A 22,436-nucleotide genomic window follows, 5' to 3' on the forward strand; every position below is an offset into this window, starting at 1 on the left:
GGCTCACTTCACTAATGTCATTTAAAGCTGCAGTTCAGTCAATATCCTGTATGTGTGTTTTTTTAATAAATCAGTTCTGTAGTAAGAAAAAATACTTTTAGCATTTTCTGTTTTTAAAAAAACAACTTTTAAAGACCAATTTTCTTGTATTCTATTTTAACAGCCATTTGCTAAGGCACTGCCCCTTCATGTCCTGTCACAAGCCCTGGCACACCCCTTTGTCAGCCCTGCCCTCCCTCTAGCACATGTCAGTGCAGGAGTGCTCATGAATATTTATGAGCTTCCACTGACAGACAAGCAGAATATAAACTGATCCCTTCACTAATTATGTCACCAAATTTAGACCTATCAATACATGGAGAACGAATTGACCTGCAGCTATACAGTTCTTTAGGTAATTAGAGATTGCACACATAAAACTATTGAAGTAAAAAAATAAATAAAAAAAAAAAAAAGACTGAACTGCAGCTTTAAGCACACACACACAGCTGGTCACAAAGCGGTTACCCTTTGTATCCTGAGAAAACAAAGAATCGCCTAAATTGTTTGATTACTTGTAATTTATAAGAACATACTGACCCAATGGCTTCCCCCTTCTCTGCTGGGACAGGGCACTCTGTGCTGGTTAATTCGCTTGAATACATCTTCATGACTACATTGTGACAAATAGGTAAACTATATTTAAACCACATTGACTTCCACCAATGTTAACTCCATATCTATAGAAATAAACACAATCTGTGCAATCTGTTTTTAACCACTGGGCCCATGTTGATGTAGCCATGCCACCTATGGCTACTAACCTGCCCAACTCCTGGCAGTAAGCCCTGGTAAAGTAGGCCTGCCAGTAGTCAACATGGGTTTTCCACACTCACTGGTGCTGCACTTGAGTGACAGGGGGAGGCGGTGACATCAGGCCTGAGCATGTCCAATCATGGGACAGACCTAATGCCCTCTTCCTAGCTGTACTTAAGGGCGGTGCCGCCCCAAATATAGCAGTGCCTCTACCCCCTTGAGAGAGGCAGGTCACACAGCCAAGAGCCTATTGGGCCTTCTCTAGTCCAGAGACCATCCTTCAGTGGGTAGCTGAGAGTGGGACTACATTGGGAAGAAGATTGCCATGTACTGCTGTTGGTGTACAGACAATAAACCGTTCCTGTTGTTATACCTCCGGCCCGGTGTGTGATCTTACTGGGGGGGAGAGGTTATCGGTTCTACCATGGGAGATCATCTTCAGTTTCCTGGAGTCTACGCAGATGGAGGCGCTGCACTGCTAAAGATATGTATGGTATGAACCCCAGAAGCCTACTTCTGTGTCCCAACAACCATCGGCGGACGACTCAGCCCTGTTACAGCAGGTATCATGCACCACACGACCAGTAATGGCAGAATCTCCCACAGGGTGGGGGAAACACTGTTTCATTTATTTTTCAGATCTCTTCCTTGAGTGAAATATCCAATCCACTTTTTCTTTCTTTATTCTACAGAAAGGTACTGTATTTGGGTAGAAGTAATTAGGCAAAGTTACTATCCTGATTTTCCAAGAATAAAAAAGGACATTTCAGACCACGTGGATTTGTATCCACTTGATACCACACGCGAGGATCATCAAACATCACTATAATTAAGATGAGTATGATGTGGTAAAGACAACGAAACATTGTTCCAAACTAGTTAAGTCATGTTGCTTTACGATTTTGCAATTTAATTCAACGTCTGCGTAAAACATATTAAACCCCTTCACAGCAGGGGGTTTCTAATGCCGATTCCCAAGTTGCTCAATATCCAGCTCTTATGGGGGGTTTTTTTAAGCAACTCATACTGTAGTTCAGGCCTGCACAACTTGTACAGTGAGAAGGGCCAAACTGCTCCAAGGAAAAAAGTTTGGGGCCGCACGGGTAAAATCATCATCATCATCCTCATATGATAGCCCAGCACCCTTCATCATCATCCTCATATCTCCCCCAAAAACCCTTATCATCAACCTTTGCGAGACTCCCCATCGATCTCTCATACCCCCATCTCTCCCCCTCACCCATACACATCCCACCCCCCTGCACCTCACATCACTCTCCCCCCCTGCACCTCACATCACTCTCCCCTCCTGCACCTCACATCTCTCTCCCCCCCTGCACCTCACATCTCTCTCCCCCCCTGTACCTCACATCTCTCTCCCCCCCTGCACCTCACATCTCTCTCCCCCCCTGCACCTCACATCTCTCTCCCCCCTGTACCTCACATCTCTCTCCCCCCCTGCACCTCACATCTCTCTCCCCCCCTGCACCTCACATCTCTCTCTCCCCCTGCACTTCACATCTCTCTCCCCCCCTGCACCTCACATCTCTCTCCCCCCTGCACCTCACATCTCTCTCCCCCCCTGCACTTCACATCTCTCTCCCCCCCTGCACCTCACATCTCTCTCCCCCCTGCACCTCACATCTCTTGCCCCAACCCATTTCAGCAGCCCCCCAGCCCATTTCAGCAGCCCCCCCAACCCATTTCAGCAGCCCCCCCCAACCCCTCATGGATGAACTACCCCCCCCCATGTTATCTGATGGCGGCAGCAGCAGAGGTGGTGGCGGAGGCAACAGAGATGGCGGCAGGGAGAAGCGCGAGGGATGCGCGCTCTAGCCCGCTGGCCGTATGTTGTGCAGGCCTGCTGTAGTTCAACCACCAGTGAAATAATCAGGCCACGTGCACATACATGTTCACATACATGTGCACATACATTCATGGTCATAAAATAAGCACACCTAGGACTGTGTTCATTCTACATTTAGGGGCTTATTCTGTAAGGTGTGATAGCGCAGATGACATGTTATCGCATGAAAAGCCCAAATAAAGTCAGTGGGATTTTTCATGCACTTTCACACCTTACAGAATAAGGGCCTTAGTTCAAAGTAAAATTCGTTGGAGATAAAATTCTGGTCAATATCTTCGTTTACAACAGTGTCAAAGTTTAACTCACACAGCGCAGGCGTTTCACCCTGAATCCCGAGCAGCAAGCCCTGCAGAATGTGACCATTCCGATGCCACTATGTAACAATGTGTATAATATATATACAGTATATATGTTACTGAATGTTAGGTTTGCAAAGTCCAAATCCAGTGTTTTTTCAGAGTCTTCTCAAAATTTGAAGTAAGCGATTACAATATAAGTGTCTTAAGCAAGACTAATTTGAACCCCATTTAGTGCCAGAGAGATGTGTTACGTGCCTTCTTGGCAGCAAAAGGGTTAAAGGGGCCTTTATCTGTTACATTTCGTGGCTGATGTAAATACATTCTTTCATCAAAACTAAATGCATAATCTCCAAGTGCACCTATTTACCCAATACTACCCTGTTTTGTATGTCCTGTGTCTAGTTATGGAGGAGTTATCAATGCTTCTATTTTGTGTATATAAATGTTCTTTGAATATTATGAAGTCTCCATAGGAGGTGCTCACTTGTAAGCTCCTGTATTCCACAGTGACAGAGGAACTCAATAGTACCTATATTCATGTGCCCAATTTTGGAGGGTCTCTAAATGCCAAAGCTGTAATTCTCCACCCTCTGGGAGCAGAGGACAAAGAAAAAAATAAGAACAAAGGAAACCCAGAACATTTACTGAAGTGTCAGTAAACAAAATAAAATAAACCAGTTAACTGACCCAAGTTAGAGCCATATTGCTGCGTTACATGATATACAAATACAGGAGCTGGTTACTTTTTGAAGGTGAATAAACAACCGTACACACAAGCTGATCGTGGACTTTAACTGCCTACCTCACAGTGCGAGATATTCGCACCAGCCACTCACAAGCAAGTATCACCAAGCAGCTCCAATCAATCACTGGCAACATGTAAAAGTAAAAACCCATAATCATTATAAGAAACCAAAAGAGCTATTGCATAAATGGAATATGTGATGGGTTAGGGAAGAAATTCTCTCTTATATGTCCACTTTACCTACATTAGCTACTAATATCTCCACATCACTAATTCAAACATAATTTATATAATGCTCGCGCCGGGCGCACCCGCCCGTTCTGCACATGCGCGACTTCAAATCCAACATGGCGGCCCCCTTCTCAGTGCCGCCGTATCAGCAGATCGCCGAAAAGCGGGGCCCTGCTGTACCTATATTTAATACTCCCCCATTCACTTAGTTTATCAAGTATATACATTGTCTGTTTGGTTTAATAATGATAAATCTATACTGTTATATATTATTTCAGTAATTATCCAGCATTTTTTGTTTTTAACATATTTTGTAATTGTATATTCAGTAACATATTTAGGTCAACATTTTGATATGATGGTATAGTTTATATATTTAATTCATACCAATACTACCTTTATCATATTTGTTATTATCTATATGTTTACATTTGGGTCCAGAATTTGTTTACTGATTTTGATTTTATATGTTTGTTTTCACATGTATTTTTATATGCAGTAGTGCCTCCCCACCAGGGACACCAGGCTCTTGTGCTCCCTTGTACCATCTTTTGTTTCCCTCTTCCTTGGGGGAGCATTTGTTGGTGAACACAGGAAATAGAGTTCCTGCTCTGGTGATTGCGCTATATATTGGATCATCCATCAGATGTCCAATACTCTTTGCCAAAGCGCAAGTTAGCGTGAAACACGTTACAGTTTCCCTGCTGTTTTTTATCTGTTGTCTCAAGATTATTGAGTAATAAATATTTTTTTTCACGTAGTGATCCAGTTTACCATCTTGATTTTTGCTGTGCACCGCTTCATTACTCCCCCAAGGGAGGATTTCTGTTATATCTCCACATCACTAGTTCAAATATAACTTATATAATGCCCCCCCCCCCCCCACATAGCCAGAGATATCTCCTTTCAAGAACCGAGAATGGATAAGCGCTTCACACCAAATAAAGTAAAAAGCAAAATTGATACAGTTACCGGTGCTCCCATCAATGAACAAAAGGCTGCATCCAATCCAGGGCAGCAAGATGCAAGATGGAAGACAGGTCACACGGATTTGAAAATAACAAAAGTATTTATTAAGCTAACACAACGTTTCGACCACAATGGTCTATACCATTGTGGTCGATACGTTGTGTAAGCTTAATAAATACTTTTATTATTTTCAAATCTGTGTGCCCTGTCTTCCATCTTTCATCTTGTTACCCTTCAAGAACCAGCATCAAAGCGATTGGGCCCCAAACGATGGGTATTATTTGGGAAAGTGCAGATTGTTCTCAGTGAGGCGTATGTTAAGAATCAGCAAACATTCCAATTCAGTGAAACTCATAGAAAATTAGTGAGATTTAACATGCCTACATATTCCTTATGTATTGCATCATGTATTACATCATTTCTGCAGCGTAGTAAACTGGCATGTGATACAATCCCATGGTACAGAATATCTATATATAGATGTAATAATATGGTTCATGCTTACATAATACAGATATTTATTCTGTACAGCTGCATTAGGAATTATGTTATCTATTAAAATAGTTGGTAACAGCTGTAGTGCCTATCATCATCTTTGCAATAAAGGTACAGTATGTATTCATGTACTATGTTAGTGATCCCATCGACAGGTCAAGTGGCTGTCTCTGTTTAACCCTATGTTTTCTGTAAGAAAGATTGGGCAGTTTTGGGGAAAGACCTAGGGGCCTATTCTAGTAGCTTCGATAACTAACTCATCGAGGATTTTGAGCACTTCCCAAACGATTGGCCATTTTGCTATTCAGAAAGCTCTGATAACCTGCCAAACTCGTTCGGGAAGTGCATCTCCCCGAGCGGTAACTCTCCTGCTCAAACACACCGAGTGGGAGCTGAAAAAAGATCACCATTTTGATAAAAATCACGCAATTCTAGTAGCCCCGATAATCTCAATGGGGCTCTGAACTAGAGATCTTATCACAGATCTCATCTCGCCACATCAAGGGTGGCGAGATGGGATTTGCGGGAGGACTTAGAATTTTTTTTCAATTTTTCCTGCATCGAATTGATGCCGGGAGTCTCCGGAGCTGATATGCATTAATATCAGCACTGGAGACCCCCGGATTCTATCCAATGCAATAAAAATAAATTTACAGGCAGCTTCATTACCTTAGTGGCTAACTGATAAGGCAATGAAGGGGTTAACTACTAGTGCCCAGTTTGTTGTGGGTAGCGGCAGTGGGGGAAGGTGGTATTAGGCTTATGGTGAGTGTTTAGGCCTTGCGGGAGGGTTGCGGGAGGAGTTAACCTCTTCATTACCTTAGCGGTTACTACCGCTATGGTAATGAATTGGGTTAACCCCTCCAGCTACCCACCCGGTAGGCATAAACATCCACCACAGGCCAAATACCACCTTCACTCACCCCCGCTACCCAATAAACATTAAAACACAATACTAGCCAAGCCACCCATTGATTGCGAGTGTTGTTACCTATGCCCTTAATGTTAGCAAAGATAACCCCAATGGCAATGAACGGGCACCCCCTCTACCTCCACAACCCCCCCCTACACATACAGTACAATAATTGACAAAATTACTATTATCCAGATCTGTATAATAGATCATTTGCCCATTAAAAATAAAACGTTACTCAGCCAGCAGAAAATAAATAAAAGTTACTTACCCCTGCCAGGATGAAGGCTGTCTTCATCACCATCATCTGCGTCCATGTCCTCCGTGGACAACAACAGTACAATCAAAAAACAAACTAATGGCCACTAATCTCTTAATCCCCTTAGCGGTTAGTAACTGCTATAGTAATTAAAGGGTTAACCCCACCTCCCCCGCTATCCACTCGGGACACCTACCACCGTCTCCAGGGCAACTACCCCCACCCTCTACCCATTTATTGGCACAGTAGTATACAATTCCCATATAATATAGGCATGATTTGCCACTATGGCAGTCAATGGGCAACCTAAAAACAAAAACAATACACAACAATTAAATCAAACCAAGCACCAACAATACAATATTAAATCAAACCAATACTATTACTAAAGCGGTTACTAACCGCTAAGGTGATTAAGGGGTTAGTGGCCATTAGTTTGTTTTTTGATTGTACTGTTGCTGTCCACGGATGACATGGTCGTGGAGGATGGTGATGAGGATGGCTTTCATCCTGGCAGGGGTAAGTAGAACTTTTATTTACTTTATGCTGACTGGCTAATTATTTTTTTTTTAATGGGCAAATGAGCTATTATCAAGATCTAGATAATAGTTATTTTGTCCATTAATGTACTGTATGTGTTGGGGGGGGGGGTTGTTGGGGGTAGAGGAAGTGGGTAGAAGGGTTGATGTATTTTAATGTTTCTTGAGGGCAGAGGGATTGGGTGAAGGGGTAGTTGCCCCAAGGGTGGGTGGTTATGCCTCTTGGGTGGGTAGCGGGGTTGGTTAACCCCTTCATTACCGTAGCGGTTACCACTGCTATGGTAGTGAAGGGGTTAATTCTTCCTGCATCCTTTCTAACAGACCTAACCACCCACCCTGGTGCAACTACCTCCTTCATCCACTCCCTGTACCCCCAACAAACTGGGTACTCAGGTTTAACCCCTTCATTGCCTTAGCGGCGAGCCGCTAAGGTAATGAAGCTGTTTTTATTTACATTTTAATACTAGTGTACAGGAGCCTGTGGTGTGAACCACATTGATTTCAGCCCCTGGGACACCCTGCTTCCTGATTTACAGGTCCCGGTATGGGGTGTCGGTATCCCCCTGCAATGTTTAAATCTCCCGCGTCACGTGACTGGGACATTTAAACGCATAGGAGATACCGGCACCCCATACCAGGGGCTGCAACTCGGGAAGCAGGGGGTCCCCGAGGCTGAAATCAATGTGGTTCTGCTCCGGAGATCCCCTTCTCCTGCACATTAGTATTCAAATGTAAATAAAAACACTGCGATCGCCTGTGAGAGCTGGGCAGGGAGATGCAGCTCTCTCTGTGCAGCTCTTACATCGCACGGGGGAGAACTTTGAGGCTGAGATCACATCGCTGCTGCCCCGAGCGGTTTTGGCATTTTCCTACGTACTTCACAGTTTGAGACTTGTGGAAATAGTTTCAGATTATTTCTGAATACCGTGATAACACAAATGAGAAACCATTCGAGATTGCAGGAAAGTTAACAAACCTACTAGAATAGGCCCCCAAGACTGAATTTTAGAATGTGTGTAAAAAAAATGAGAATAATATACCTTGAGATAGGTGAAAGCGCAATTTGGCAAAGAACAATTGATTCTGCAATCACCTAGGGAGGAAATGTCTAAAGAAAATAGATTGGGAAAAATGGTTTGGAGTGTTATAAAATGTTTTTGAAAAGTCCTGTTTTCTTATAGCAGCTTCCTAACTGTTCATTGTTGGATATTGTTTTCACATGGATGCTACAGGTGCAATACAATAGTGTAAATGCAGAATTATCTGTCTATGATCTATCCCAAATGATAACCTGTAATATGGACTTATTTCACATAATATAACATCAGCAAAAGACTCCAGAAAAGGGTTGTGATGTAGTGTGTTATTTAATGATAAATCCAGAGGATGGAGACCCAAACTATGCATTTCCAAACTTTTGTCCTATTTAAGAGAGACCCTTGTGTTGAATTAACACCATTTGTTTTATAAGGATACGTGCGTGTGTGTGTGTGTGTGTGTGTGTGTGTGTGTGTGTGTGTGTGTGTGTGTGTGTGTGTGTGTGTGTGTGTGTGTGTGTGTGTGTGTGTGTGTGTGTGTGTGTGTGTGTGTGTGTGTGTTTTGCTGGGGGAATTATTCCTGTTTCTGGAAGTTAATGTCAGTCTCTGCAGGAGTGCCAGCAGGTGGTAATATGATGTGAGAGTGCAAAGAAAAGACTGAGACAAAGAGAGAGCTATGGAGATAAAGTAAGTGACAGGGATATAGAGGCCATGACAGAAAGAATCTCGCCTCTCGTCTCTCTCTGGCTGGGGTACCGGCAGTCTCAGGAGGGGACATTGGCTGATTGTCTCAATGACATTTCCATCTTCCTTTCAAGTGGTGACTTTGACATTTATTAGACAGACTGACAGTCTCACAGGCTTCACTAAGCGGGTGGTCTCTCTCTCTCATTCAGGTCTCCAAGAACCCTCTTTTCCTCTATATATTTCCGTTCTGGTAAAAGCACTGGTGAGTGCATGAGACAGACCAGGGTGCATCCTATAGAGAGATAGCAGAATGTTTTCCAGAAAAAGAAGCTTCACTTTTGGTGCATATGGAGGGTAAGTAGGTATCAGAAGTCTCTTTACAGAAAACGTGAGATTGTAAAATGTCTAATTTTGGTAGAATTGATCTCTTATGCTGCTGTCTCACGCTATTCATTTCAGTTGAGTGCCCTTTCCCCTGTGATTAAGTGTCACTCTGTCTTCTTTTTATAGTCCTTTTTCCTTTGTTTTTTTCTCTCTTTATTTGACAGTTGTCTAACTCTCTCTTTTTCTGCCTCTCTGGTTGGGGTTGTCTCTTGCAGTGCTTAGTCTTGACATGTCTCTTTTATGGTTCACCCCATTTGTGCTTGGCTTTTCTATCTGCTCAGGAGCTGTCTCCTTGTTCTGGGCCTTTATCTTTCGGATATAGTCTATCTGTAACTTTATCAGGCTTTCTCTAGGTAGGGTTACATTAATCCACGTGTCTCTCAGGGGGGAGACATTTTTCCCTTGGACTGGATCAAGGTGAGAAGCTGTCTCTCACAGTCTCTCTCTCACCTCTCCATCCCTCATCGTGTCACTCTCTCAGCCTCATTCTGCGTCTCATTTTTCCTTACTTTGTCTCACTTTTTGCTGGTTTGACTTGTTCTCTAGGATTTTGCTTCTCCATTCCTGAGGACATCTCTTGTTTTCTTTAGGAAGTCAGAAGACACAGACCTCTGTATTACAGATGTGATAAACTCCCACAGCCAGGAGATGTCTCATCCTCCGACATCCCGCAGCAAGGTCAGACAATCTCATATAACAGGGCAGTGCTCTCTAACTCATCTCCTAATATCTTTAACCATATTACACTTTCTCTCTCTCCCTTACTGCCCCTATATCTCAAGCATTCTGTCTCTCTTCCCTCTGTCTCTCTTCCCTCTGTCTCTCTGCTTGCATCCCTTTCTTCCTGTGACAGTTTCTCTCGCTCTATTTCCAGCTTCTTCTTTGCAAGTACTTTAGTGAAACATTAGACCGAACTGGAACTAGATGTATTTATGTGTTTGTGAGATCAATGGTCCCTTCTTTAGATGTAACACATTAGTCTTAATCTCTTATTCAATGGCAGTCTCTCTTTCTTGCTACATCTCTGTGACAGTCACACTTTCTCTCTCATTTCCCCCTAGTTCAATATGATGGGAAGCTGATAACTCATAATTAATTGTTAGATAACGGTGTGTCACCTTTTATTCATTGTGCTTCGATTTGCTGCAGTCATCAGCTTTCATTTTCTAGGAAGCTTAAATATGATTAATTATGCTTTAATATTACATTACTATGTAACATCTCCGCACTCTACTGGTTTCCTCCCTGCCTCTCTCAGTCTCTCTGTTTTCTTCTCAGCCTGTGGACTTGTTTGAAATGATTGAAAAAATGCAGGTAAGATAAGGCATATTTGTGTGTGTGTGTGTGTGTGTGTGTGTGTGTGTGTGTGTGTGTGTGTGTGTGTGTGTGTGTGTGTGTGTGTGTGTGTGTGTGTGTGTGTGTGTGTGTGTGTGTGTGTGTGTGTGTGTGTGTTTGTGTATACAGTGTTTCAGTCTTTGCACTCCGGTGTGTGTATTGTGACTTCTTAGCTGAAGGGTTTTTGTCTGGGGTCCATAAAACCTACTGTCTTTTTGGGTAAACCGAAACACAGGACAGATCCAGCACGGGTTCAAGTGTTTTATTTGCTTTAACACTCCAGCAGATAAACAAAAGATCCAAAATAAACCCTTGCTCTTTCTGAGCACTAACTAGACAGAAGTTTTCTAGCTATCTTTGGGTGACTTCCCCACTTACCAAACAGTATAAACGCAGGTATCACAAACATAAGCGTCTGTTTGTAACGTCCAGCACTCCTAGGCTGTGCTTATAGTCCTCGCAACGGCGACGGCGTGACATCATCCGTCGCCGTTGTAGCAGAGATTTTTGCTTATAGTGTTAGAGACAAGAGACGGCGACCGGGGCACATGGAGGAGATATGGCGTGAGCGGTTCGCCCTCATAGGCTGAACCGCTCACCTGGCCGCTGATGTTATGCTGCGGTCGTTGAAAAATCAATTTTCATTGACTTCCAGCGATCGCGACCAAGCCGTTATACCGTTGCGCCGCTCCTACTAGAGGTGCACACGGCTGATTCCATACATTAGTTTTGACACAACGTCGCGTCAACGTCGCCGGGACTATAAGCGCGACCTTAGCTGGAATGGGGAGAGAGGGAGAATTGGCCTCGCCTGGCCTTTTTAAACCCTGTTAATTAGGCCCAGGTGATCCGCAACTGGCTTCACCTGCAGAGCCTGCCCTGGGCTTTTAACTCTTCGTGAGGACAGGTAGAATTTTATCAAAGCAGGCCCAATATATCTTCCAAATACAATTATACCACACTTCCTCACACAGTATATACAGTGCTTCAGTCGTCACACTCCTGTGTGTATGTGTGTGTGTATACAGTGTTTCAGTCTTTACACTCCTGTGTGTGCGTGTGTGTGTGTATACAGTGTTTCAGACTTCACACTCCTGTTTTTATAGCTGATGTTTTGTGTCCGGGCTGTGTGTGTTTTTGCCTGTTCAATGTCTTGATTTCTGTATGTGTTTAAATAATTGTGTATATGTTTTTCCCTTCTTTATGTGTATGTCTCAACTTCTGTCTGTCTGTTTCAGCCTCTCTCTGTCTCAGCCTCTGACTGTCTCAGCCTCTGTCTGTCTGTCTGTCTCAGCCTCTGTCTGTCTGTCTGTCTCAGCCTCTGTCTGTCTCAGCCTCTGTCTGTCTGTCTCAGCCTCTGTCTTATTCATTATCTGCCTGTGTCAGGTGTTATGTTTCTTGATTTCTGTACCTGTGCCTGTTTGATGGTAATTGGTCATGTTTGTGCACATGCTTTTCTACCTGTCACATTTCCATGTACAGAGTTGTGTGTTGTGATATGACATACTGTACACTGTTGTGTGTTTTTGCAGTGCAGCCGTTTGGAGGATCAGCGCTGTGTCTTTCCTTCTCCTCTGAAGGTCAGTGATGCACCTCCTATGATCTCTGTTAGTCAGTGTTGACCGTTCCAATGACTTTCAAGCTCTGATAGTCATCCCAGTTCTTTTAATTACTTGTAATCTCGGCCGGACAGTGCATCCCTTCCCATAATTTTGAGTCCCTGAAGGCCTGTGACCTGTAAATACTACTTCTTCATGTCATGGAGACCCCTTGGCTTGCTAACTGTATTTTCACTTTCTTTGTTACTGCAGAAAAGGGGAGAAGTCACAACACACCCTGAGATTGATGAAGTGAGTGGTAACCAGCTCCTGTCCCTTGATGACTGTTTCCTACTTTCTTCCTGCCATCTCCTTCCGTTCTCCATCTTCTCTCTGCCCTGTCACCATTGGTTTCTTCCATTTTTTGTTTGTTTTTTCAGTTTCTTCCTGAATTTCTTCCATCTATCCATCATTCCTTCATTACTTTCTCTCGTCTCAATCTTTATTTTTTCTTTATCTCTCCCTCCGTCATTATCTTTTTATCCTTTATTTCTCTGGAATAAGCTTCCATGACTCTATTCTCCCTCCACTTCTGCTACTCTCTTACTTTCTGTTTTATTTTTCTTGTTGTATACTGTTATACAGTATATATTCCCCCTTTTTATTCTCTCAGGTATTAAGACGAGGTCGCCCTTTCCCCCTCCTCATTCTGCCCCCTTTTGGGGGCTATTGGATTGAGGGGACCAATCACTCACTCCCCTCCCCCGTCTCCGATTTCCCAGCTCCTAACGACAGAGTCCAGATTCTGCAGTCTGATCCTACAGCGCGGCTCTATAGGAAGCACTTCCTGGGTAAGGTACGATGAACTCTAATCTCTGAACCTATCCCAGAACAGCAGGGGCACACAGCTGTCTTCCTAAGAGACTGTCTTAAAAACTCAACGTATAACTCAATTTCATGGAGATATCTGTATTTATTTTATTTATTTTTATGGTAAAAGCAGACACCATTTCCTTTCATGATACAGATTTATCTTGCATACAAGACTATGTTAAGTAGTACCGAGCCAGCAACACATTTAAGGATAGCTGATTTAGGGTTTGCACTCAGTATGGTGTGATTGCTCTGTAAAGTTTGAATCATTCTTCAATCCAGGCAAAATACCATACCATTGTGTTGGTCACCATAAGCTCTAAGAGCCATTTATACAAAGTTATATGCACCTTATGACCCATGTACAGCTTAGCACTGTCTGTCCCTACCACTTGCGCAAATCACTGTCAATAGGCAAGTGTTGGTCCATTTGTTTGACCACTTCACCCTAATTTACACCGCACTGTCTGAAACATATTGGCAGTGTGACTCCCAGACTGTATTATTTACCCCATGTCCATGTGGGATACTTTCTGACCTCCAGCTGACCTCTGTGCTAGGAGCATCAGAACTTCTGTGCCCAGGACCCGAGGCTTGGAGCCCTCATCCTGTCTGCGAAACTGGAGCAGAAAACAGAAAGTCTACGCCTGATTCTGAGGTGAGAGGCCAAGGGGGCTGAGCTATCTCATCTTCACAGAGCCACATATAGGTGGGAGAAAGGCTGAGGGGTCTGAGCTAATAATATTCAGTGATCTCACACCTCAGCAATAAAGTGGCACTGAATTGTGCTGTCTAACCCCTTTAGAGACTCACATCTCCTGAAGAAACTCTTTAGAGAGAGAGAACTTTTGTAGAACTACGTAACCGAGCAATCACTCACACATGAAACTGAGCGATCTCTTACCTTCAGAAACCACTCCCAGGGGGACTTTTATTTGAGCGATTGTGATGGAAAGTACCATGGTACTGAGCTATGTCTCACTCCTAGAGACAAAAAGTACATTGATTCTCAGCTATCTTTTATGCCTTCAAACCAATAAAGAGTATAGACAATAAGTTAAAGGGACAGAGCCTGGAGGTATTGCTCATGCCATACCTGTGATCAGCAGTGTACATGGATAAGCACATATTGGTGAAAAGAAGTTTGCACAAGCGCTGTCCATGTGTATCAGTGATACTTTGGACAATCAGGTAGTGAGTGTATCTTCAAAAACACAAAACATGGATGCACACATCATAGTGAATTATGTCTTTACTAGAGATGCTCAAATAATTTAACCGAAATTCAACTTTGATGCGAATATGGTGTTTATTCACAAGGGTGACTATTCATGGCTCAATTTCTAGCCGGACACTTTTTCTTCTTTTTTTTTTTTTAAAGTTTGCTTGCGCCAAGTATTTGCACATGACCCCTCCTCCCCCCTCCCCCTCCCCCCACAATGCTGCAGATGTAGAATATAAATATAGATTCAGCCTTAGGTCTAAACCATTGTGTGGGTGGGATTGGGTTGGCGTGGTTGGGTTTGGGTTAGTGTTGTTAGGTTTGGGTTGGCATGGTTGGGTTTGGGTTGGTATTGTTATGTTTGTATATATTTATTTATTATATATATGTTATATTGGCTGCTGGTTGTTGTACAGTACACGGACAGTACTATTACTGCTAGACTTCTTTCACATGCGATGCCGGCATGTCTCTTTTGTGTCTCTGCCGTTATGCGAAGAGTCGCCTCTATGCCTTTCTGGAGATCCTGTAGGTCGTTGACCCTGGTAGCTGCAGGGACACCTACTGCTGAGAAGTCGCAATGAAGGGTATTCGGGTTATACCCTAATGCCGTGAAGAAGGGAGAGCACTTCAGGCACTCTTGGAATAGGGAGTTCATGGCGAATTCTGCCAGAGACAGGAGGTCTGCCCAATCGTCCTGCAGCTTGGAAACATAGCACCAAAGGAACTGTTCCAACTTTTGATTTGTCCTCTCCGTCTGGCCATTGGACTGTGGGTGGTAGGCGGAGGAAAAATGGAGGTCAATTCCAAACGACAACAAAAGGCCTTCCAGAATCTTGCGATGAATTAAGAGCCCCCGTCGGAGACAATCTGTGTTGGTAAGCCATGCAGGTGGAATACCTCCCTGATGCAAATATCTGCCAACTCTGGAGCAGAAGGAAGCTTTTTCAGAAGGACGAAATGTGCCAGTTAACAAATTGTTCATTAATATAGAGGTTTCGGCTTCTTCCTGGGCACTATTTTTCAATTGATTTCTTCCTGGTAAATACAGAACTAATAATAGGTGAACCCTGCTACTGCTAAATTCAACTTAGTATGTATGAGGGTAAGGTGCTGAGGGTAGTGAATCAGTAGAACAGCGAAGAGGCAAGAACCCTAGCTAAAGCACTCAATACCCTGATTGCAGCCTTGAGAAAGCGTTTCTCACGCGAAACGCGCACGTCGGCACCCCTCACGTGCACGCGCACAGTCAGCATTGACGTGGCAGCCTCACATCTCGAAGAGCGAGTAGCTGCCAGACGCAGCGCCTGCACATACCCTCCTGTATCGGGTCAGAGTTTGTGAGTTCACTTGGTGGGCTGAGAGTGGGGAGATTTGGCTGTACACACCCACATTGGCATTTATGATTGTACTTTACAAGGCACATATACCGCTGTACAATAGGAGATCCTGACTATATACAGTACCAGACGGTTGAGCACATTCATGAATATGTGCACAGGCATACCCAGCTAGCCACACCATTTTTTGGTATCTGGTATCAACATGAGCATTCATTTAACCTCCTACTTCAGTGATTGTACTGTTATTTAGTGGTATAGAGTATTACCTTTATTATGTTGTAGCACAGTACCTGACGGTTTAGCACATTCATGAATATGTGCATAAGCATTCACAACAAGCCACACCGGTCTGGGTATCTGTTAGCTACATTACCTACTGCCAGCAAGTTAATTTATAAGCTCTGATTTCTGAGCTACACTTGTGTTTATATTAGAGAGGTGTCAACACCATCTCATCTCTGTTCCACCCTAGAACTCTCATTAAGGGAAATCTGCATACCAGCTCCCTTCCTTGAACATTTGATTTAATCTCTCTCAACTGTTCATATCAATTTATAATGCGGAGTGTCATATACACTCCAATTTTCGGATTATATATGTGTGTCTTTCTCTGTTTGGATTTTAAATCTCATTATTTTAATCAGTTAAACATTAAAGCTAAAAGTTTTAATTAGTTTCATTCTACATCTAGGGTATTGAGTGCTTTAGCTAGGGTTCTTGCCTCTTCGCTGTTCTACTGGTAAATACAGAAGCAACAAATGTGTTTAATACCTATGTTTTTTCCTTTTCTCGAATAGTTTGCCTGCCCATCTCACACTGAAAGGTCCCACCCCCAAAATGGTTACTCTATACCCCCAAATCTGTCACACTACACCAATTGTCACCAGCAGGATTCATTTTAGGATTTACAGCCCAGGAGTCCTCGAGTCAACCCATGTCTACCAGAAAAATATACAAACTAAACACAAACCTAATTTAGCAAAACGTGTCCGAAAAGGAGGATAATCTCTTCAAAAAGGACTAGGTTCAATTGTAGCCCAAAGACAAAAGGCGTACCGTGCTCGTTACAGAAAAAGGTTACAAAATCACATACAGTAAAGGATCAGATAGTTTATAAAATAAAAAGGAGTAAAACAGAAGAAAAATTGTGAGATCCTCACACAATGTGCATCCCGAAGCAGATCTGAGTCTTGAGTTTCAGATACAAACTCGTATTGCAAATAATCTTTTTCCTCTGTGAGAAAGATACAGATGTCTGACAATTCCAGGTGAGCACGGCCAATCTGCCACATGTCACCCTCTCCCCTGAGAGACACCTGACAAGACGGTATCCCAACTGCTTCAGAATGAATGCATTTCTCATTTAAGCAGAGTATAAAATACTCCACAACTCTCTCCCAGGAATAATCACCAGATAAATGGCGCCTGTATCCTTGCATTCGTGGTATTGTGACTAATTCATATGTATCACAGATGAGAGTCCTCTATATACTCGTGAAATCATGTATTTGTTGGACAGACTATAAAGACCTTTTAAAGAAAAGGCTGACCTCTTGGTTGCCATACTGCACCTGAGCTTTAATTATTACCAGACCTTATCGTGTAAGGTCCCATTAACCCTCTCTTTATATTATAAGGCGCTTTTCGCTCTGTTGTACTGTATGTAACACCCTTCCCAGGAACTGGGATAGTAACCCCCACCCCTTTCTGGCATGGGATCTCAACTGTCACTAGCCTGCACCTGCAGATGGCAATAAAGTGTCTTTCTGGCTAGACTTCTCACATGCAGGTCCATGTGCAAGAGACTTAACCCAGGCACTACCAGCACTTACTAGAACTGACAGTACTAGGGCAGGGACATTCAGTAGCCAGGGGGCTACATGGCTACATGTAGGAGGAGTTTGTAATTACACCTCTTTCTTATATATTTCAGAACCAGGTCTGGCACAAAACATGAAGTGATAACTATATCGGGTTTGGGCCACTTCCCTAGCGCAGTGCAGATGGCACAGGTATGAGTGGAAGAAGCAGAAACTGAGCTGTACCTCACTTGAAGATATAAAGGAAGGATATATAAATAATGGACTGTACTCTCAGTCCACCTATTTCTTTGTCTTCTTCTGTTTCTATCTCTGCCTTCTCCCTATTTCTGTCTCTGCACTTCAGTACCTGTCAGTTTGTGTATGTGCACTGCTGTCTCAGTGTGGCTATCTTTATCTCTCTACCCTCTCAGTCCCCTGTGCTAGTCTCTCTGCACTCCCAGTCGCCTTGTCTCTGTCTTTCAATCCCCTGTATCCCTGTATCTCTCCACTTTAAACCCTCTGTGTTGCTGTCTCTCTGCACTCTCACACCCTGTGTCACTGTCTTTCTTCACTCTCACACCCCGGTATCTTATCTCTCAGCACTCTCACACCCCAGTATCCCTGTCTCTCTGCACTCTCAGACCCCTGTGTCAATGTCGCACTACACTCTCACACCCTGTGTCTCTGTCTCACTGCACTCTCACTCAGCTGTACTTCTGTGAACTCTCTCTTTTCTCACCCATAGATTCTGAGTGAGGAGATTACTGTAGAGCGGTTCCTTCCAGTTCTGTACCTGAAGGTGAGGATCCTGTGTGAGTGGGAGGCACAGAATAGGAACTCTAGATGATCTTCTTGTATATAAGAATCATGTATATGTTCCTCTTATATATAGAATGCATTCTATATGTTCCTCTTATATATAGGATGCGTGGTTTATGTTTGTCTAATATATAGGATGCATGGTATATGTTTGTCTTCTATAAGGATGCATGGTATATGTTCTTCATATATGTAGGATGCATGGTATATGTTCATCTCATATATTGGATGCATGGCAATGGTATTAATTGAGTCGGACTATTATGCATTCGTTTTTTGTGTTTAGTAGTTTAGTGTATTGGAATGTTGTATGTGATTATTCTAACACTCCCTTTCTCAGGCCTCTCATCTCCTGGTGTCCTTCGATGAACATGTCATGAACAACAACTTCAAGTTCGGGGTCATATACCAGAAACCAGGACAGGTGAGGGAGGAAAAGAGACAGAAAACAGCTGAGAGGAGGATGGGGGAGAAGAGGGAACATGGTAAAGGGAGAAGAAGAAGATACAGGAGGAATGGGAACAATATGAAAATGTGCCGAAAAGAAAGAAAAATTAAAAGAGAGATGGTAGAAAAAGGAATTTGGACAGAGATCAATGAGGAAACGAAACAGTAGGAGACAGAGCAAATGGAGTGAGGGGAGAAATGTGAGTAAGAAAATACTACGACAGGGACCGGGAATAGGAGAGAATGGAAAGAATAAAAGGAAGAGAGTGAGAAGAAGGAGAAGGAAGCAGATGGAATGATAGGAAAGTTGTTGGATAGATAAACGTGAAAAGACTTAAGATGGTATAAGGGAAACAGAATAGAGAGGGGGCTACCTCTGCATCTTTCATTTATAAATCCATCTGCATCCATCTACCATCTATATATGCATCTGCATCTATCTACCATCTATATATCCTTCTGCATCTATCAATCATCTATATATCCTTCTGCAGCTATCATCTATATATCCCTCTGCATCAATCATCTATGTATCCCTTTGCATCTATCGTATAGATAGATAGATAGATAGATAGATAGATAGATCCATATGCATCTATTTATCATCTATATATCCATTTGCATACATCTAGCATCTATCATCTATATATCCCTCTGCATCTATCATCTATATATCCCTCTGCATCTATCATCTATAAATCCCTCTGCATCATTTATCATTTATATATCCCTCTGCATCTGTCATCTATATATCACCCTTCATCTATATATCTCTCTGCATATATGTATCGTCTATATATCCCTCTGCATCTATCATTTATATATCACGCTGCATCTATCTATCTTCTATATATCCCTTTGCATCTATCTATCATTTATATATCACTCTGCATCTATCTATCATCTATATATCCATCTGCATCTATCATCTATATATTGCCCTTCATCTATCTATCATCTATATATCCTTCTGCATCAATCTATCATTTATATTGCTTTCTGCATCTATCATCTATATATAACCCTTCATCTATCCATCATCTATATATCCCTCTGCATATATCTATCTATCATCTATATACCCCCTCTGCATCTATCTATAATCGATATATCCCTCTGCATCACCATGTCTCGCAGGTGACTGAAGCAGAGCTGTTTAGTAACACAGAGGAGAGTTTGGGGTTCATTGAATTTCTTGACTTCCTGGGAGAAAACATTCAGCTACAGAATTTCAAAGGGTGAGAAGCAAATGATGAACTTTTAAAGTTAGAGAATCTGCTGTTTCAAGCGTTATTAAGAGAAGCAGTGATATTAATGACTTTGATGTCCTTGTTGAGCATGATGAGCATTTAAAAAATACAGCCACATAAATAGTATATTTGTTTTGTTTCTGTCAGAGAGATCAAGCTTCTGTTTGCATGCAATTAAAAATGACAAAGAAACATTATGAAAGCCTTTGACAGAAAAATATGCTGTGGAGATTAGATGTCACCATGCTTATGATCTTTGTCCCCTGTAGATTCCGTGGGGGTCTGGATGTTTCCCAAGGTCAGACAGGGTCAGAATCTCTATACACCACATTCCGGGGTCATGAGATCATGTTCCATGTGTCAACCAAACTTCCCTACACCCCGGGAGACCTTCAGCAGGTCTGTATCTGTGCTTCTCCTCTCTCACTATCTCTATTATGTATATCTTTATTTAGATTTCACCCACAGTGTACTCAGCACTTTACAAAAGAGACAATTCAATAAAGGGAATTATAATACAATAAGTGCAACATACAAAATCAGACATTAGGACAGGAAATCCCTGCCCCGGAGAGCTTACAATCGAAGTGGTATGTTGGGAGCCTTACAGAAACTTCCACCCTGGACATTACTTCTCTTGCACCATCTTCCTCTCTCTCATTCTTCAGATGACGCCCGGCTTTGTGGGAGGGATTTGGGAAATTTGTGGATGACTCTATGTGAACCTATTAATGTACCTTTTTGATCAGCAACAAATGAGTTAACATTTTGCAAAACAATTTTGTTTTAACTAATTTCAGCACGTCTGGTGGATATGTTTCTTCCTGTTTTATGTCTGTACAACTGCCTCCTCTCAGCTGCCATTAATCTGGTCACCAGAAAATGCATCAGATATATGCAACTGGATAAATACTTTGTAATATTTGAAGTGAGAGCTGAAGGATTGAAGTTAGTTCACTAACTCTGCATGTTAACGGGAATAATTCTAGTGAGCAACACGATCGAGTAGAAATACTGTAAAGTGCAAGCAGTCTACCATGTATTTATCCAGATATTCAGAATAGTGGCCATTTTAAGGGTACCCTGAAAATGGCCAATGGCAATATTGCCCTACAATAAAAAAGTATTTATTCTCTCTCACCCACATCTCATTCTCTCTTTCCCATTCTCTGTTCTGCTCCCCCGCTCTCCCTTTATCTCTGTATCTCTGTAGCTGCAGAGAAAGCGTCACATTGGGAATGACATAGTGTCACTTGTGTATCAGGATGATGGGGGCATTTTCTCTCCAGACATCATCACCTCCCACTTTCTGCACTGTTACATAGCAGTCCAGCCATGCCTGAGCATCAATGGGGAGACGCTCTATAAGGTGAGACACTTCAGTAAGGGGGAGATCTGGTTCCAGGTTAGTGGGACACATTGAGCCAGTCTGAGCCCAATCACTAAGGCTGACATTTTTAAAGGTCCCTCAGAATTGTTTTTACATAATTATTTTCCACAATACAAAACGAATGTATTGTTTAACAATGGATTATGTGATCAGGATGTGGGGGGACTGTGCTGCTCTGAAAAATAAAACACAAATGTGGGGTAAAGATGATGGGTAACTGTAAATTGAAAACCTTCATGCCCCTAAAGTGAGTTGTCTAGGCAAGTGTATCAGAATCAGGATGGAAACTGGTCAAAATAGAAAATATATACAAAAGAATCAGAAAAGGTGAAGGGGAAACACAAATTGGATGTGCCCCCTAAAAGAATTCACTTAAATGCACACCACCAGGTATAAAAGTTAACTTTTAATAAATTTACTTAAAACATATATTACCAAAGTAATGTGTAATGTGAATTAAAATTATATTAAATCAACGCTATCAGGCATCCGTGTCGTCAATTATAAAGTCATACTATCCCAGTTGACCACTTAATGTTGGTGGGATATAGAGGACAGAGGATGCTAAGAGTCAGGGTATTAACCCCTCTGGAGCAACGGTGAGACCAAGTAGTAGGAGTATATAAATGTTCACAAGTGGGTGGCCAACGGATTAAATATCCAGCTTCCTTGCTAAATTACCAGCACTGTATATACAAAAGAAAGTTCATTGTAATGACTCAACATGAAAATATTATGTGCAGAGTTTTCAAAATCTTACACATTTCTTCTTACACCAAACAAGGAGACTTGTGAGGTTTGGAAATCTCTACATTGTTGGGGCTGTTTCTAAGTCCGAGAGTGTCCCGTGGAGGGAGGTGCAAACAGTGCACAGCTTGTTGAATTAAAGAATAAAAAAGACGGTGGCTGGATCAAAAAAGGTTGATAAAAAGATTTCTTTTTATTGGGTCACATCACCAAACACTCACAAAGCCTTGTGAGAGGAACCTCTGACGCGTTTCAGGTTGACAAAGGGCAGACCAGCCCGAAACACGTCAAAGGTTCCTCTCACAAGGCTTTGTGAGTGTTTGGTGATGTGACAAAATAAAAAGAAATCTTTTTATCAACCTTTTCTGATCCAGACACCGTCTTTTTTATTCTTTAATTCAACAAGCTGTGCACTGTTTGCACCTCCCTCCAAGGGACACTCTCTGCCTG

The 22,436-nt window shown here is 42.5% G+C and overlaps 1 protein-coding gene across 1 annotated transcript in view; it reads left to right on the forward strand.

Moving 5' to 3' along the window:
* Positions 1 to 4,856: 4,856 nt before the first annotated feature.
* LOC142502171 (rap1 GTPase-activating protein 1-like) overlaps positions 4,857 to 22,436 on the forward strand; it is a 35,456-nt gene continuing 17,876 nt past the window's right edge. The window contains exons 1-11 of the mRNA XM_075613045.1: positions 4,857 to 5,003; positions 9,767 to 9,898; positions 10,499 to 10,534; positions 12,767 to 12,949; positions 13,527 to 13,624; positions 17,465 to 17,543; positions 18,079 to 18,132; positions 18,493 to 18,576; positions 19,737 to 19,837; positions 20,119 to 20,248; positions 21,063 to 21,218. Of these exons, the coding sequence (XP_075469160.1) occupies positions 4,857 to 5,003; positions 9,767 to 9,898; positions 10,499 to 10,534; positions 12,767 to 12,949; positions 13,527 to 13,624; positions 17,465 to 17,543; positions 18,079 to 18,132; positions 18,493 to 18,576; positions 19,737 to 19,837; positions 20,119 to 20,248; positions 21,063 to 21,218 (1,200 nt within the window). The remainder of the gene's footprint in view (positions 5,004 to 9,766; positions 9,899 to 10,498; positions 10,535 to 12,766; positions 12,950 to 13,526; positions 13,625 to 17,464; positions 17,544 to 18,078; positions 18,133 to 18,492; positions 18,577 to 19,736; positions 19,838 to 20,118; positions 20,249 to 21,062; positions 21,219 to 22,436) is intronic.

Source organism: Ascaphus truei, chromosome 8 (assembly GCF_040206685.1).
Source record: "Ascaphus truei isolate aAscTru1 chromosome 8, aAscTru1.hap1, whole genome shotgun sequence".
Lineage (NCBI taxonomy): Eukaryota > Metazoa > Chordata > Amphibia > Anura > Ascaphidae > Ascaphus > Ascaphus truei.